The following is a 14,820-nucleotide window of genomic DNA, read 5'->3' as shown; positions in this document are numbered from 1 at the left end:
TCCTCCTAAACTAGCATCTGTATACAGTCGGAAGGGTTGTGTAAAAGCAGCGTATGCAAGAACTGGAAATTGAATAAGCACCAGTTTTAATGCTTCGAAAGCATTCCAGATCACTGGGGTAGTCTTCTGGCTCCCAGCAGTAGTTCCTTCTAATAACCGGTGTAATGGGCTGGAAATCCTAGCGAATTTTGGGATGAAGCGTCATAATATTATTATTATTATTTATTTCTTAGCAGACGCACTTAGCCAGGGCGACTTACAATTGTTACAAGATATCACATTATTTTTACATACAAATGCATTATTTTGTACACGTTATTTTTACATACAATTACCCATTTATACAGTTGGGTTTTTACTGGAGCAATCTAGGTGAAGTACCTTGATCAAGGGTACAGCAGCAGTGTCCCCCAGGATATGCATCCTTGTGGGTGACAGAATTTAACTTCCTGTAGTCAACACAAAAGCGCGAGGAACCATTCTTTTTCTTGACTAGAACCACAAGAGCAGCCCATGGATTGGCACTTTCCCTCACTACCCCACCTTCCAACATGTCAGCAATCAGGGTCCGGAGTTCTTGATACAGCAGTGGGGGAATTGGTCGGAACCGATCTCTAATAGGAGGGGCTGTACCAGTGGGGATTTGATGCATGGCTATGTTGGTTCTTCCATAATCCGTCTCATGGTGTGAAAACACATCCCCCCACTTGTTTAGCAAGCCCATCAGGTGATTTTGCTGCTGGGGGTCTAATCCATCTCCCTGCAGATCCATGGTAGGGGCCTCTGTTGATCTGGAAAGGTGCATTTGCTGCACCTTCACCTTGATTAACCCAGGTTGTTCAGTCGACAGAACTATCTCCTTTTCTTCTTGTACTTCTGTACTGTCCACCCACGGCACTTGTCCTAAAACTTGATTGGGGGTGACCTCTACTGGAAAGGAGTGCATGTTTTGAATATGGACAGGACACCTCTGATTCTGTACGTACACCAGCACATGGCCAACCTGCCAGTCCTCCCTTGCATTGAGCCCCTCCACCATCGTTTGTCCCTCCGGCACAGTAGCAGACCCCTTCACTTTGGCCCTTTGTCATTTGGCTCTTCGGTGGCACCCATAGCAATTCCCCCTGGTCCAATTTTGCACTCGTCAGAATCCGGCTGCCAATCTGCCTTTGCTCCACCTTCTCACACTCCAAGAAGGCCCAGTTCCTCTGCTTCTGGATCACTGGTCTCAAAAAGATGAAAAAACATGATAGTTTGAAGTGGGAATTATGGAAAATAGCTTCCCAGCATTTCGAGATAATATTCATGCCCAGTAATCCAGTTTCAGCCCCTTGAATCTCATCTCATCAGTCTTACAAGTCCAGCAGTGTCAGCACTAACACCAGTCTTACCAGTACCAGCAGTGTCAGCACCAACACCAGTCTTACCAGTACCAGCAGTGTCAACACCAACACCAGTCTTACCAGTACCAGCAGTGTCAGCACTAACACCAGTCTTACCAGTCCCAGCAGTGTCAACACCAACACCAGTCTTATCAGTCCCAGCAGTGTCAGCACCAACACCAGTCTTACCAGTACCAGCAGTGTCAACACCATCACCAGTCTTACCAGTCCCAGCAGTGTCAGCACCAACACCAGTCTTACCAGTACCAGCAGTGTCAGCACCAACACCAGTCTTACAAGTCCCAGCAGTGTCAGCACCAGTCTTACCAGTGGCAGCTGTAGTATCAGTGTCACCAGTCTCAGCATTAACTTCAGTAGCAGTGAACCAAACCCATGTCTCTCAATGAAGGTATAACTACTTAATCATATTTTGTCTTGTCCTTTTTAATCTTACATATTTATGACGGTGTGAATAGGATAATTTTAAGTTGGTGTGTTTTTCCTGGGAGATTTGTTTTAAAAAATATGCGTCATAAAATTTCAAACATCTTCAAGGTGAGTCACTGGGTAAAAAGAGTTAGCGACTTATATCGCTTTGCAGTTTGTATTAATAGTCTCCAGGTTTTATAAGATGATACCTTTCACCTTCGTAACATAAACAGGATACGAAGGGTTTTTTTTTTGTTTGTTTGTTTTTTATAGATTTTTGCCTCAGTAAAAATCTATTCCTAGCTACGCCCGTTTCTGTACTAAATGATACACATATGATTTACTCTGTTTTTACACTACTACAGAATACTAGTATAGTACACTAACTTTTCAAGAATTTACAGTCAGTCCTAAAGTCAACTTTATTTTGGAATTTGCACACAGCAACAGAGTAATTAACTAATACAACTATTACATTGGAGCAGTCTTGGAAACAATATCAATAACAATATTTTATAGCTACCGTTTTATTATTATACTACCATCAATCAAGTATTTCTCACAATCTTCACACAGGTGTAAGTTTCGGTACTGTGGGGGGTGCATTGACGTTAGTCGTGTGTTGATTGGTCAAGGGGACGAGGGCGGCAGCGCTGTGATAGACTGCAGCTGAGCGGAGCCCAGTGGAGAATCACAGCAACGTAACGCGACACACAATCCTGTCCTGTAATAATCCAGCACTTCGGTTTAGTATAGTATGGCATCTAGGAGAATGGAGACCAAACCAGTGATAACCTGCCTCAAAACCCTCCTGGTCGTCTACTCCTTCGTATTTTGGGTAAGTAGACCTGGCTATTTCTCTGTGCCTAACGTGTGGTGTGAAGAGACGTTCTATTTTGTCATAATTTGTTCGTTGTTTCTAAAATAAATCGATTTATGTGTTGCCCTGCTACTGCAAAAAAAAAAAAACAACAAAAAAAACAAGTGCATGTTAATATTGCCATGATGGAGATATCCATCTGGAACCGTTGAGCTGTTTTATTCCTATAAGTCTGGGGTATGTCTGAATTAAAGATTTACATAAATATGGATACGAATACTGCAATTGTGTGTTAAGGAGTTCTGCGTCGTTTATATATATATATATATATATATATATATATATATATATATATATATATATATATATATACACACACACACACACATACATATATATATATATATATATATATATATATATATATATATATATATATACACACATATATATATATATATATATATATATATATATATATACACACACACACACACACACACACACACACACACACACACACACACATATATATATATATATATATATATATATATATATATATATGTGTGTGTGTGTGTGTGTGTGTGTGTATATATATATATATATATATATATATATATATATATAATTTTAAGAATTGTCTGAACACGTACACTGTCATATCACCGGCACTGTATTTTGCTTTTGGGTTATTTGAAGTTATCCCTGAGCTAAATGTTGGTATTTTTATTTTGTTTTGAATACAAACCGTCATTGACCTTAATATTCACAATAAGCCTAGGGAAACATCAGCTTTTCCTGAGAAGTAGCCGTCATAACAACTACAATACACAGCCACTACCATAAGGAAAGTAGTTTTGCCTTAAGAAGATCATAATTTATCTTTTAATTTCGCATGTTTACGTAAGTGAAAGTTTAGAATTCGATCTGTCTCGCTGTAATATTTTCTCTGCGGCAGAAAGACACCGCCCCTTTGTAAAAACTCCCGACGTTATCTTCTAGGTAGTTTTTTATGCATGTACACTGATACCCATGTAAACTGGATGTTTATACAATACAATGCGGTGTGCTACAGTGTAACAGTCATTTGCAAAAGAGTATTGAGTGATCCGTCCATTTGTTATTATTGGAATGAGTTTTCCTTGTAATGACTTTATAGTGAAAACATACACGTCCTTTTGGTAACATGACTTACTCAATTAAAAACAGTCCTCATACAGGAGAAAAGCTGCTAGATACGATATTACAGAAAGTATGCGTAATGTAAAGATCTATCTGTGTTATATAAACCCACTAGTGCCCGTCAGCACTGTATGAACAAACCAGCCATTATTTAAAGAATCCTATCCCAATTAAGTGATGTAGTCTGTCAAGAGGTCTTGTATGTCACTGTGAAAATGACTGAGCCCCATCTTGAGACCAATGATACTTGTAGCCAATGCAATAACGCTTAAAGATGTTGGTTACATAAACCTAGACCCCACTCTTGTTGCTCATCTTCTGGTGTTTCTGCCAAAGTTTCATTGCCCTGCAGTGATTTTATTTAGTTTTTTTATTATTATTAATTTATTTTGCATAACTTCAGCTCAGAGTATATGGTGTAGAAACAAACAACAAAAAGGTGTCAGTACAATGTGTAATTGTTAATTGTGTCCAAATGTTGATCATTTGTAGATTGTCAGTAAGATTCTGGCATGGTTTCTAAGTCTCTTCTGTCTAAAATCATTGTAAATATGACAGGTCATGTGATTTCTTTTCCAAGTTTAAAAGTAGAATAAAAACCAAACAAAAGCAAGTCATTGCATATATACTCACAAAGAAAATGTGCACTTATCAAATTAGCTGAACGTTTACCAAAACCAACACAAAAAGAGCTAAGTGAATAAATAATTCAATCGCAATATTTTGAATTATAAAACCTGAGGATTTGAGGCTCTCCGGGACCTGCTTGTGTTTTTTTTTTAAGCACTCAAATACTTACTGTTTCCTTTTTCAGGTAGAGTAGTAGGTTGCTTACAGTAACTCTGTAATCCAGCACGCACACACGTTTATGAAGTGCAGTTTAGCACAGTGCGGTTATCAACCCAGATCACTGCTTTTTAAAATTATTATTATTAGCAGACACCCTTATCCAGGGCGACTTACAATTGTTACAAGATATCACATTATTATTATTTTTTTTTACATACAATTACATTATTTTTTACACATTACTTTTACATACAATTACCAATTTATACAGTTGGGTTTTTACTGGAGCAATCTACCTAAAGTACCTTGCTCAAGGGTACAGCAGCAGTGTCCCCTACCTGGGTTTGAACCCACGACCCTCCGATCAAGAGTCCAGAGCTCTAACCACTACTCCACACTGCTGCCCCATCATGACATGCGTTGAACTGCCGGAAAAGGGCTGCGGGGAAGTGTCCACCATTATGTGCGGCAGAGCCTGGGAGTCTTCAGGGAGATGTGGTGATTTAAAAAACATAAGATGTTAGTAAAGTATATGAAGAGATTTATATGCTGATCAATATCTGTCTTCAGGCTGAGTGGGGAACTGTCCTCCCAAATAGAGTCAGAGCCACTTTCTGTCTGGATGGTGGTAACAATTTTGCGAGTTGTGTGCTACTGTAATATCAACAAGAATAGCATCACGCTTTAGAACATGTGTCTGTGCATGATACATTAATGTCAGTTTGAAGGGTTTGACAAAATGTGCCATGAGTAGATTACTTAACAAATGACGCTCATGATAATCCACACACGTAATAGAGATTATTGAAGGTTTTTAAAAAAAAAAAAAAAAGTTCAGTAAAAAAAACTGCTTTTATAGTAGATAATGTTGCCCTTTGTAAGCATGTTTTATTAAGCAGCATACTCGCTAGGTTCAGTCTACTGTAAGTATGCTACTGTTTTCCTGGAAAGCATAGAAACAATTCCAGCTAGGACCTCATTTCACCCAGCCAGATGTGCAAGCAGCTTTTTTTTTTTTACTAGATGTTCACAAAAGACTTTCCTCGATTCAGGTTTTCTGAAGCTGCGTAGGTAGGTAGGAGATTTTATTTGTATAGTTTTGTATTTAGAAATGCTATGGGAAGATGCTGTCTGTGCCTGTACAGGATTGTGGAAGTGGTTACAATGATAGGTAGGACAGGTTACAGAAAAAAAAAACATATATATATATATATATATATATATATATATATATATATATATATATATATGGTGCGTACATATATATCTATATATATATATATATATATATATATATATATGGTGCGTGTGTATATATATATATATATATATATATATATATATATATATATATATATATATATATATATAAAAATAAATTGTGGTCTAACATGTTTAAATTATGTATGAAAGAAATGTATTCTGTAATTTGAACCCATACAGACAGTTTATGTTTACAGTATACAAAGAACATGCCTAATACTCCACAGCCAGCTTTTACGGTATACCGGTATACTTTGTTATCCTATTTATTCACATTGATTTTAGAAAGCTGATCAATAGAGAACAGCCTTGAATAGGGAGTCTGGGATGGAGGGAGTCAGTTTAGTGCATCCCTGAGCAGTTGATGAGCTGCATTTCTGCAGGAGGAGAATTCAACAGCCTGCCACAGAGAAGTAAGCCTGACATGGAGTATGCTCTGTACTTTGTATACAGTATTAAAGGGTCATTCTTGTCTTTTTTTTTTTTTTAGCCATGATGTGAGGTGTGTGTGTATATATACAGTACTGTGCAAAAGTTTTAGGCAGGTGTGAAAAAAATGCTGTAAAGTAAGAATGCTTTCAAAAATACATGTTAATAGATTATATTTATCAATTAACTAAATACAAAGTGAGTGAACAGAAGAAAAATCTAAATCAAATCCATATTTGGTGTGACCACCCTTTGCCTTCAAAATAGCATCAATTCTTCTAGGTACACTTGCACAAAGTCAGGGATTTTGTAGGCATATAGTCAGGTGTATGATTAAACAATTATACCAAACAGGTGCTAATGATCATCAATTCAATATGTAGGTTGAAACACAATCATTAACTGAAACAGAAACAGCTGTGTAGGAGGAATAAAACTGGGTGAGGAACAGTCAAACTCAGCTAACAAGGTGAGGTTGCTGAAGACAGTTTACTGTCAAAAGTCATACACCATGGCAAGACTGAGCACAGCAACAAGACACAGGTAGTTATACTGCATCAGCAAGGTCTCTCCCAGACAGAAATTTCAAGGCAGACAGGGGTTTCCAGATGTGCTGTCCAAGCTCTTTTGAAGAAGCACAAAGAAACGGGCAACGTTGAGGACCATAGACGCAGTGGTCGGCCAAGGAAACTTACTGCAGCAGATGAAAGACACATCATGCTTACTTCCCTTCACAATCGGAAGATGTCCAGCAGTGCCATCAGCTCAGAATTGGCAGAAAACAGTGGGACCCTGGTACACCCATCTACTGTCCGGAGAAGTCTGGTCAGAAGTGGCCTTCATGGAAGACTTGCGGCCAAAAAGCCATACCTCCGACGTGGAAACAAGGCCAAGCGACTCAACTATGCACGAAAACACAGGAACTGGGGTGCAGAAAAATGGCAGCAGGTGCTCTGGACTGATGAGTCAAAATGTGAAATATTTGGCAGGAGCAGAAGGCAGTTTGTTTGCCGAAGGGCTGGAGAGCGGTACACAAATGAGTGTCTGCAGGCAACAGTGAAGCATGGTGGAGGTTCCTTGCAAGTCTGGGGCTGCATTTCTGCAAATGGAGTTGGGGATTTGGTCAGAATTAATGGTCTCCTCAATGCTGAGAAGTAGAGGCAGATACTTATCCATCATGCAATACCATCAGGGAAGCATCTGATTGGCCCCAAATTTATTCTGCAGCATGACAACGACCCCAAACATACAGCGAAAGTCATTAAGAACTATCTTCAGCGTAAAGAAGAACAAGGAGTCCTGGAAGTGATGGTATGGCCCCCACAGAGCCCTGATCTCAACATCATCGAGTCTGTCTGGGTTACATGAAGAGAGAGAAGCAACTGAGGCTGCCTAAATCCACAGAAGAACTGTGGTTAGTTCTCCAAGATGTTTGGGCCAACCTACCTGCCGAGTTCCTTCAAAAACTGTGTGCAAGTGTACCTAGAAGAATTGATGCTGTTTTGAAGGCAAAGGGTGGTCACACCAAATATTGATTTGATGTAGATTTTTCTTCTGTTCACTCACTTTGCATTTAGTTAATTGATAAATATAATCTATTAACATGTCTATTTTTGAAAGCATTCTTACTTTACAGCATTTTTTCACACCTGCCTAAAACTTTTGCACAGTACTGTGTGTATATATATAATATATATATATATATATATATATATATATATATATATATAAACACAGGATCAACACAGCAGCTCTTTAGCCTCTATTTAAAAGTTTTAGACAGCAAAAAGTAAACAAACCAGATTATGCGCACAAACCCTTAGTGATCTCTATGGAAAGCCATCTGGGACAAAAATGCATTGTGCTGCTTTAGAGCGAGACAGAATCTCATGGGACAGAAAAGGCAAGCAGTCATTCTGAAATGCCTCGCTTAAACAGTACCCAACTTGCCAAAAATGCTGTGTAGTGATTTTTATATTGACTGTATATATTTTATATATATATATATATATATATATAATATATTTGTTATGTGGAATGTAATAAACGAGAACTAAAATGGTAAGTTTTTTTCCCCTTCACTTTACAAAGTCATTTCCACGTTTTAGTTTTATTTTAAGTGTTTGAAGTTAAATTTCAGTTTTGCTTGTTCATTACAAAAAGGCACAAGTAAGCCTCATGTTATTACTTTATGAAAACGTGTCGATGGCCACTGTTTACTGTGAAGAAACGGCAATCGCACAGGGGCCATGGCCACACCTCCTGCAACTGCTGCTGTGCTGTCTGCCTGCATTCAGTGCAATATAATGGCTTTTATTTGCTTTGAAAATGAACGAATATTTAAATTGACTGAATATCCGAACATGAAAATCCCATGTTCGTCCCAGCACTAATTATGATTGAAATGTACACAATTAAACTTATGTAAAATGTATCCTGTGCTCAACCATGGCTTTCCTTTCACCCATTCTGAATACCAACACAATTGGTTTTTTTTTTTCTGCTGCAGTCCCAGAAAACCGATTTGTCGCTCAGCCATCTGTTGTTTTTTTTTCTGTTGTGGAAGTGCCTGTCCTTCTAGACTGTTCTCAGAGAAATCACCTGTGATGTTCACATAAATGTGTGTCACCCACTCTGGAGTTAAGATTTGCAAAAAATGACTGTCGTATTGTGGTCTCAGCATATCCTGGCTGTTGCTATCGGAAAGTATTAAAAAAAAAAAAAAATACAAAGCTGTTAAGGATTTCTTTTGAAAAGCAATCCACAATGCCAATTTATTGGTTAAAAGGCAACTTGCACTTGACAAAACACCTGAAAATGCATGTACTATACCATCAGAATTTCAATTACTGAAAGTCTTCAGTAACACACACACACAAAAAAGAAAAAACAGAAACTGAATATTTGTTGGGTCTTGTCTTAAAGTAGGTTCAATTTAGAATGTATTATGTATGAAATCTAAATGTATAAGTTCAATATTTCCATTTCAAAGGCAATGTTTCATTCAGCATCATGGAGCCTTAGTAACCGATATGAATTGACTAGCATTATTCATTTGTTTTCAGAAAATAAAAAAAGCCAAACTGCATTTTACAGAGGTTTGCAACTCCTGTAAGTAACCAATTGAAACCCCGGGAATATTCAGAAAGGTTCTTTTTTTGTGCACACAGTTGCCTAGTAACGATCTTGACATGGGCCAATATAATATGTTACTTTGGTGGGAGGATTAGAGGATTAAAGAAAAATGAAGTTGCTAAGGAAAGTCTATCGGAGAGGTTAATGCTTCGGGGTTGGCAGAAGGGGTATTGCAAATTAAATGCGTCCTCTATACACCAGGTTTGTATATGTTGATTCTCTTTTTTGTATTATTGCTGTTAATTTTATATTATGCTATTGCTTCTGCCATTCCACATACGACATATAGGTGAGGATGCTTTTGTTTTTGTTCACCAAAACTTCCATCTAGTTTCTTCTTTGCTGCACTTGTACACTGTTAGTTGATGCTTCTATATAAAAGCTGTATCTTCATGTTGCAAATGAGTGTCAGTCATGATGTGAGCAAGATCACAGATCAAGATAGAGTCTCAAAAGTGCTGACTTCATGGGCTGCACCACAGGATAGACTGGTGACAGATTGCCACTTCCAATTTCCCTTGCACAATGTGCACACCTTGCAGCTGTCCTCACTGCTGGATGGCTCAACATTATTGAGAGTGTTAAGGACATTTTTGATCCAATCAAAGATCTATCTCAGACATGTGGGCCTGTACAGAGATAGTGTTAGATTATTTAAGAAGCAGAGACAGAGGTGAATTGCATTCCTTACTGTGAATACTGCACATGCTGTTATTCCTGGCCCATTGGTAATATTTCAGTCATGGAACTTACGGATCAGTCTTTCTGCTTGGAAGCTTATTCCCTTAGAATACTGTGCTTCCTGCTGGTAATAGGGGCCACAGAGTGCGAAGAATTCCTTCAGCACGGCAAGAACTCAAATTACAAAGCATCTATTCTGTCACAGTCAAATTGTTATTGCAGAACGCAATGCTGTATGGCGACAATGAGAAATAGCTGCACCCCTGAATTAATTTGTACTTGTGCATGTGACATTTCACACCTGTCCAATGGTTCCACCAAAGATCGGGGATCATTTATTCTGCTTCAAAGGACCCTCTGTTCTGTACTGTACACTTCATACTACAGGGATGGCAATAAGACTCCCATTGCATAGCAGTTTGATCCATTCCTGATTTTGCTATGAATCTAAGGCACACGTGAGCTTGTTACCTATAATTGGGCTACTTATTTTCTATTCTGTGGAATAGCAAATTTACAGCATTCCACTGACACTGTAGTTCAGTCTACAAATAAAGGTGTTTTGAAAAGTCCTGTTTAGCTTATTGCTGGCATTACAGTAAAAAATATGAAACAGTATAGTAACAGTCCAGCAATGTCATGTGTGAGTAATCCTATTTGCAGTACTCCACAAATTAAGTTTAGCATTTTACTGACATTACAATAACCAGACTAAAATATGAAACGCTTTGATAAAAAAGGCGTGTTGACTGACTTATTGCAACACAGGTTCACTGCTGTGTATCACCTGATTGTAATTTAAATAGCGCTTCTTTTAATGTAAATGGATAATGAATCCTCCCAAATGTTTCTTTGCTAATTCTGCCTTATTTGCTAAATTTAACAAGAGGTGTGTCTCCGGACAGAATGTCTTAATGAAACCAACGGTGTATAGGTAGTGACTAGATCCTTTACACATAGGGTCGCCACCTGTGTGGATTTGACCCGGACAGTCCGAGAATTGGCATCTGTTTCCGGTTGACCGGAATTAACATACTCGGACCCCCTAATGTCCAGTTTTAAGTGAAATGCATAAGAAACACCAACCTTCCTTAAATATTTCCTTTGACATACATGCTTAAAGGATTTCCACTATCTTATTAGAAATGTACTGTTTAGTACTGATCTGTACATTCTACTTTTTCCCCAGCATTTGAATAATGCTGGGAACAATGAACATATCCACGTGATGTTAACAATGTAATACAGTACTGAACTGATGTGTGATTCAGGACTCGCAGGATTTTAGGTCTGAGGATCCTTCACCCTGATCTTGAAAATTCAAGTGAATATGGTGGTGTCGTGTCGCCTCCTTTCCAAATTTTGCCCGCCACTGTAGTTGTAAACGAGTAACGCGACAATTCAGTTTTGCAATTGAGTCAACAAAGTAAAAAATAAATAAATAAATAAAATAAAAAAACATATTTAACGTTTTTTATTGGTATTTAATCGTAATGTTTATGCAAGTGCAGGTGCTCCGAGTGCTGGTACAGGTTGACGGTTTCAGTTAAACGGTTTAACCTTTACAGCCTTAGTTTGAGCTGTGCATTTAAAAATGAAATTGAGTTTTGCTAAGTAATAAGAGATGAGCTGGGGTGAGGCAGTAGAAGTGTGTTGCCGGGTGTAGGAAGGGGTCTTGGAGCAGCGCTGGAGTTTTCTGAGTTGGCTGAGAGAGCTGTGTACTCGGTCTGTAACCTTAGAACTCATACCTTAAGATTGACAAGCAAAGATGTTGCTGTCATTCCAGCCCCAGCCTGGGAGGTCAGAGCAGTGGCACCGATCCTGTCTGTGTCACATTACTAACGGAGCATTGCCGGTTTCCCTCAGTCCGCTGCCAGTTTATCTCTGACAGACCTGTAGTCATGAAGCGCTACATCAGCATTACTGTGAAGAGATGCATACCACTGCACTGTATCACTTTCTATTCTAAAAGTGGATTGACTTCCAATAAAGATATTTGAAGGAACAAGTTTCTCTAATCCCAATTTAAATCTTTATAACCAACCACCTCTGATAATAACCAACCAAAAAAATGAACCTTGTAACATACTGAAAAAAAGGTTACAAATTAAATAAGAATTTTGTAAGTGTTGAAGCAATATCTGAAGCAATATATGAAGCAACTGGCTGTGGTTGAGACGGAAAAATTCTGGCTGGGGACAGGTAAGTAAGCTGGGCTGAGTTGAGTGGGGGACGGAGGGGGGTGATGCTGGGACGCCAGAATCACCGTCGAGCCCTCTTGAGGTGTCGTGGGCTAGTCGACGAAACACTGAGGATGGAAGGTGCCCACTTGAAAACCCCAGAGATGTACCCTACTTAGCTCAATCCAGACGGTTGTCATGCTGATGCGCTGGGGAGGCCGCACTTTGGTTGATCCCCGGAGCCAGCATCGCAGCCGTTGTGTGTGCTGATGCGCCAGGGAGGCAAAATAAGCTGATCCCTGGAGCCAGCATTACACTTCAGCCATTAACACCAGACAGAAGGATATCTACATCATCATATGGAAGGAAACGTAAATGGATGGAGACGCATATGGATCACATTAGTTTACTGTAAAGCTACGTCTTAGTTGGTGCTTATCTTGGCGAGAGCCGAGTTCAAATCAGCATGAAGTTTTAACATCTACTCTCGTGTAATGGAAATCATGACTGTGTTCAAGTAGGAGTGTCTGTCTCTCTGGTATTATTGTATTTGGAAGTTTCCTGTCTGAGTACTGACCAGGTTTATCTCAGTTTGAGAGAGTAATGAGACCACAGTTGTTGCCATTGTTGTTTGTTTCGAATCAAACCACTTTTAACTGACTACGCATACAGGTGCAGCCGGACTCCCATTTCCTAGAAGCAACATACCTGCAGGTCAGCTCTTCATCAAACAACTGCCGGGTCTTGTAGAGGCGTTGAATGTTTATTGCTGTAAAAGTGGAATGTCTGCCTGGAGACCATTAATAATGGGAGAAACAATTGGTTTAATCTGGTCCCTGTTTCACAGACAAACCCACAGGTGCAAACTGTAATATTGGATCTATATATCTTGGCAAGACACCTTAGGCTTTGTAAAATAAATAAATAAATAAATCCCATTTATGCATTAAGTAAAAAAAAAAAAAAAAAAAAACCAGGACCCAAACCAGGGACAAAATTCATACCCATCATGTATGTTTCATGTTGAGTAACAATGATTACAGTATAGTTGTTTAAAATGTTCATAAATATTTGTCGCTTATCACGTTCATAAATATTTAATCATCAAATATAAAACTTCTCCACACACACACACACACACACACACACACACACACACACTTGTGGGCCTGTAAAATGGAGGACCCTCATGGGGCACTTCTCAGTTTGCTCTTGCAGCCTCTTTGCCCTAATTGCTCTGCATAACCTTGTCTCATCTCTGAAAATGCTTATTTCCAAGTTAATTGAAAATTACGCAGTACTATAAATTCCTCTAAAATGCTGAATCTGTCTTTCACATGGAGAAAATAACACACAATTTATAGCAAGGAAATAAAAGGTGGTGCTTTTTAATATTTCAACAGCATTTCATACAACCCCAGGGGTTCACAAAATATATAGCAGACTACAGCAATATTTCAACATGCTCCAAGGACTGCTTCTGCAGTAGCTGTTCTCTTTATGCTAACCATTTATTTCTGTGCATCTCCGCTATCTATGTGTCTTCTTCACTCTGTGTATATCCCTGTGGCTGTCAGTGCATCTAATATATATATATATATATATATATAATATATTATATTATATTAATCTAACCTTTATTGCTTCATGTAATTTATTTGCATGCTTCTTCTCAAGGCTCCAACAGCCTGTGTGTGTGTGTACTATATGTGTCTGGTCTATAACATCAAACTTTCATAATTCCAGACCCTTCCTTACTGACCACTAAAGAAAACGGATATTCCTACCTGGCTATTTTACCTGTATCAGTGATGCAGTATGTACAGTAGTATTACACTGGTGAGTTAAAGGACTTAAAAGTTTCACAGTGTAGCAGTTTTCATCAATATATGAGAGAATGTGTCCTGAGCTCTTAAATACTAAATATACCACACAGCTATACATTTGATGTAGTAGTATTTAGTGAAGAATCCAGAAAAAACAAATTATTTGTTTTATGTAATAAACACTCCATTATCTCATATTACAGTAGTTAAACACAATTCATAAGTCATAAACCGAGAAGCAGGGACATCTAATGGCGTTTACACTCCTTCGTTGATATCAAGGTACTAGGTCCTAAGTTTTATTTAAATGTTTTTCCATGACCAAAATACAAAGAACTTCATTGAAATACTGTATACCAAACTGTATTATATTGACTGAAGTGACATAGTGCTCATCAGTATGGCCATTATGGATTGGCCAGAATTGCTTAACTGCAGTGCAGAATCAGTGGTCACCTGTCTGGTTGGCAAAGCAGGGGCCTCTCCGAGCTGAGGTCTGCAGTAAGAGCCAAGTTCATGACAGGCTGTCCTTGTGACAAGCCTGTGACACATGGGTGCCTGGAGACAGCGGGCTTGACTGTTTAAGAATGAGGAACGCAGATGTGTAGCTATCAATCAGCCACTGATTGTATGAAGTAGTAAAGTGATTGCAAAGTGTGTGATTTGGCTTATTTTTCTCAAGAGTGGGAAAGGCTGAAGGT

The 14,820-nt window shown here is 38.6% G+C and overlaps 1 protein-coding gene across 2 annotated transcripts in view; it reads left to right on the top strand.

Moving 5' to 3' along the window:
* Positions 1-2,480: 2,480 nt before the first annotated feature.
* LOC117407396 (tetraspanin-7) overlaps positions 2,481-14,820 on the top strand; it is a 51,823-nt gene continuing 39,483 nt past the window's right edge. The window contains exon 1 of one of the 2 annotated variants that reach the window (XM_059028920.1): positions 2,481-2,649. In XM_059028920.1, coding sequence (XP_058884903.1) covers positions 2,569-2,649 — 81 coding nt within the window. In that variant the 5' untranslated portion in view covers positions 2,481-2,568. The remainder of the gene's footprint in view (positions 2,650-14,820) is intronic. The other variant, XM_034012374.3, reaches the window with a different exon arrangement.

Source organism: Acipenser ruthenus, chromosome 8, assembly GCF_902713425.1.
Source record: "Acipenser ruthenus chromosome 8, fAciRut3.2 maternal haplotype, whole genome shotgun sequence".
In the NCBI taxonomy this organism is placed as follows: Eukaryota; Metazoa; Chordata; class Actinopteri; order Acipenseriformes; family Acipenseridae; genus Acipenser; species Acipenser ruthenus.
This window is presented reverse-complemented; position numbering and strand designations above follow the sequence as displayed.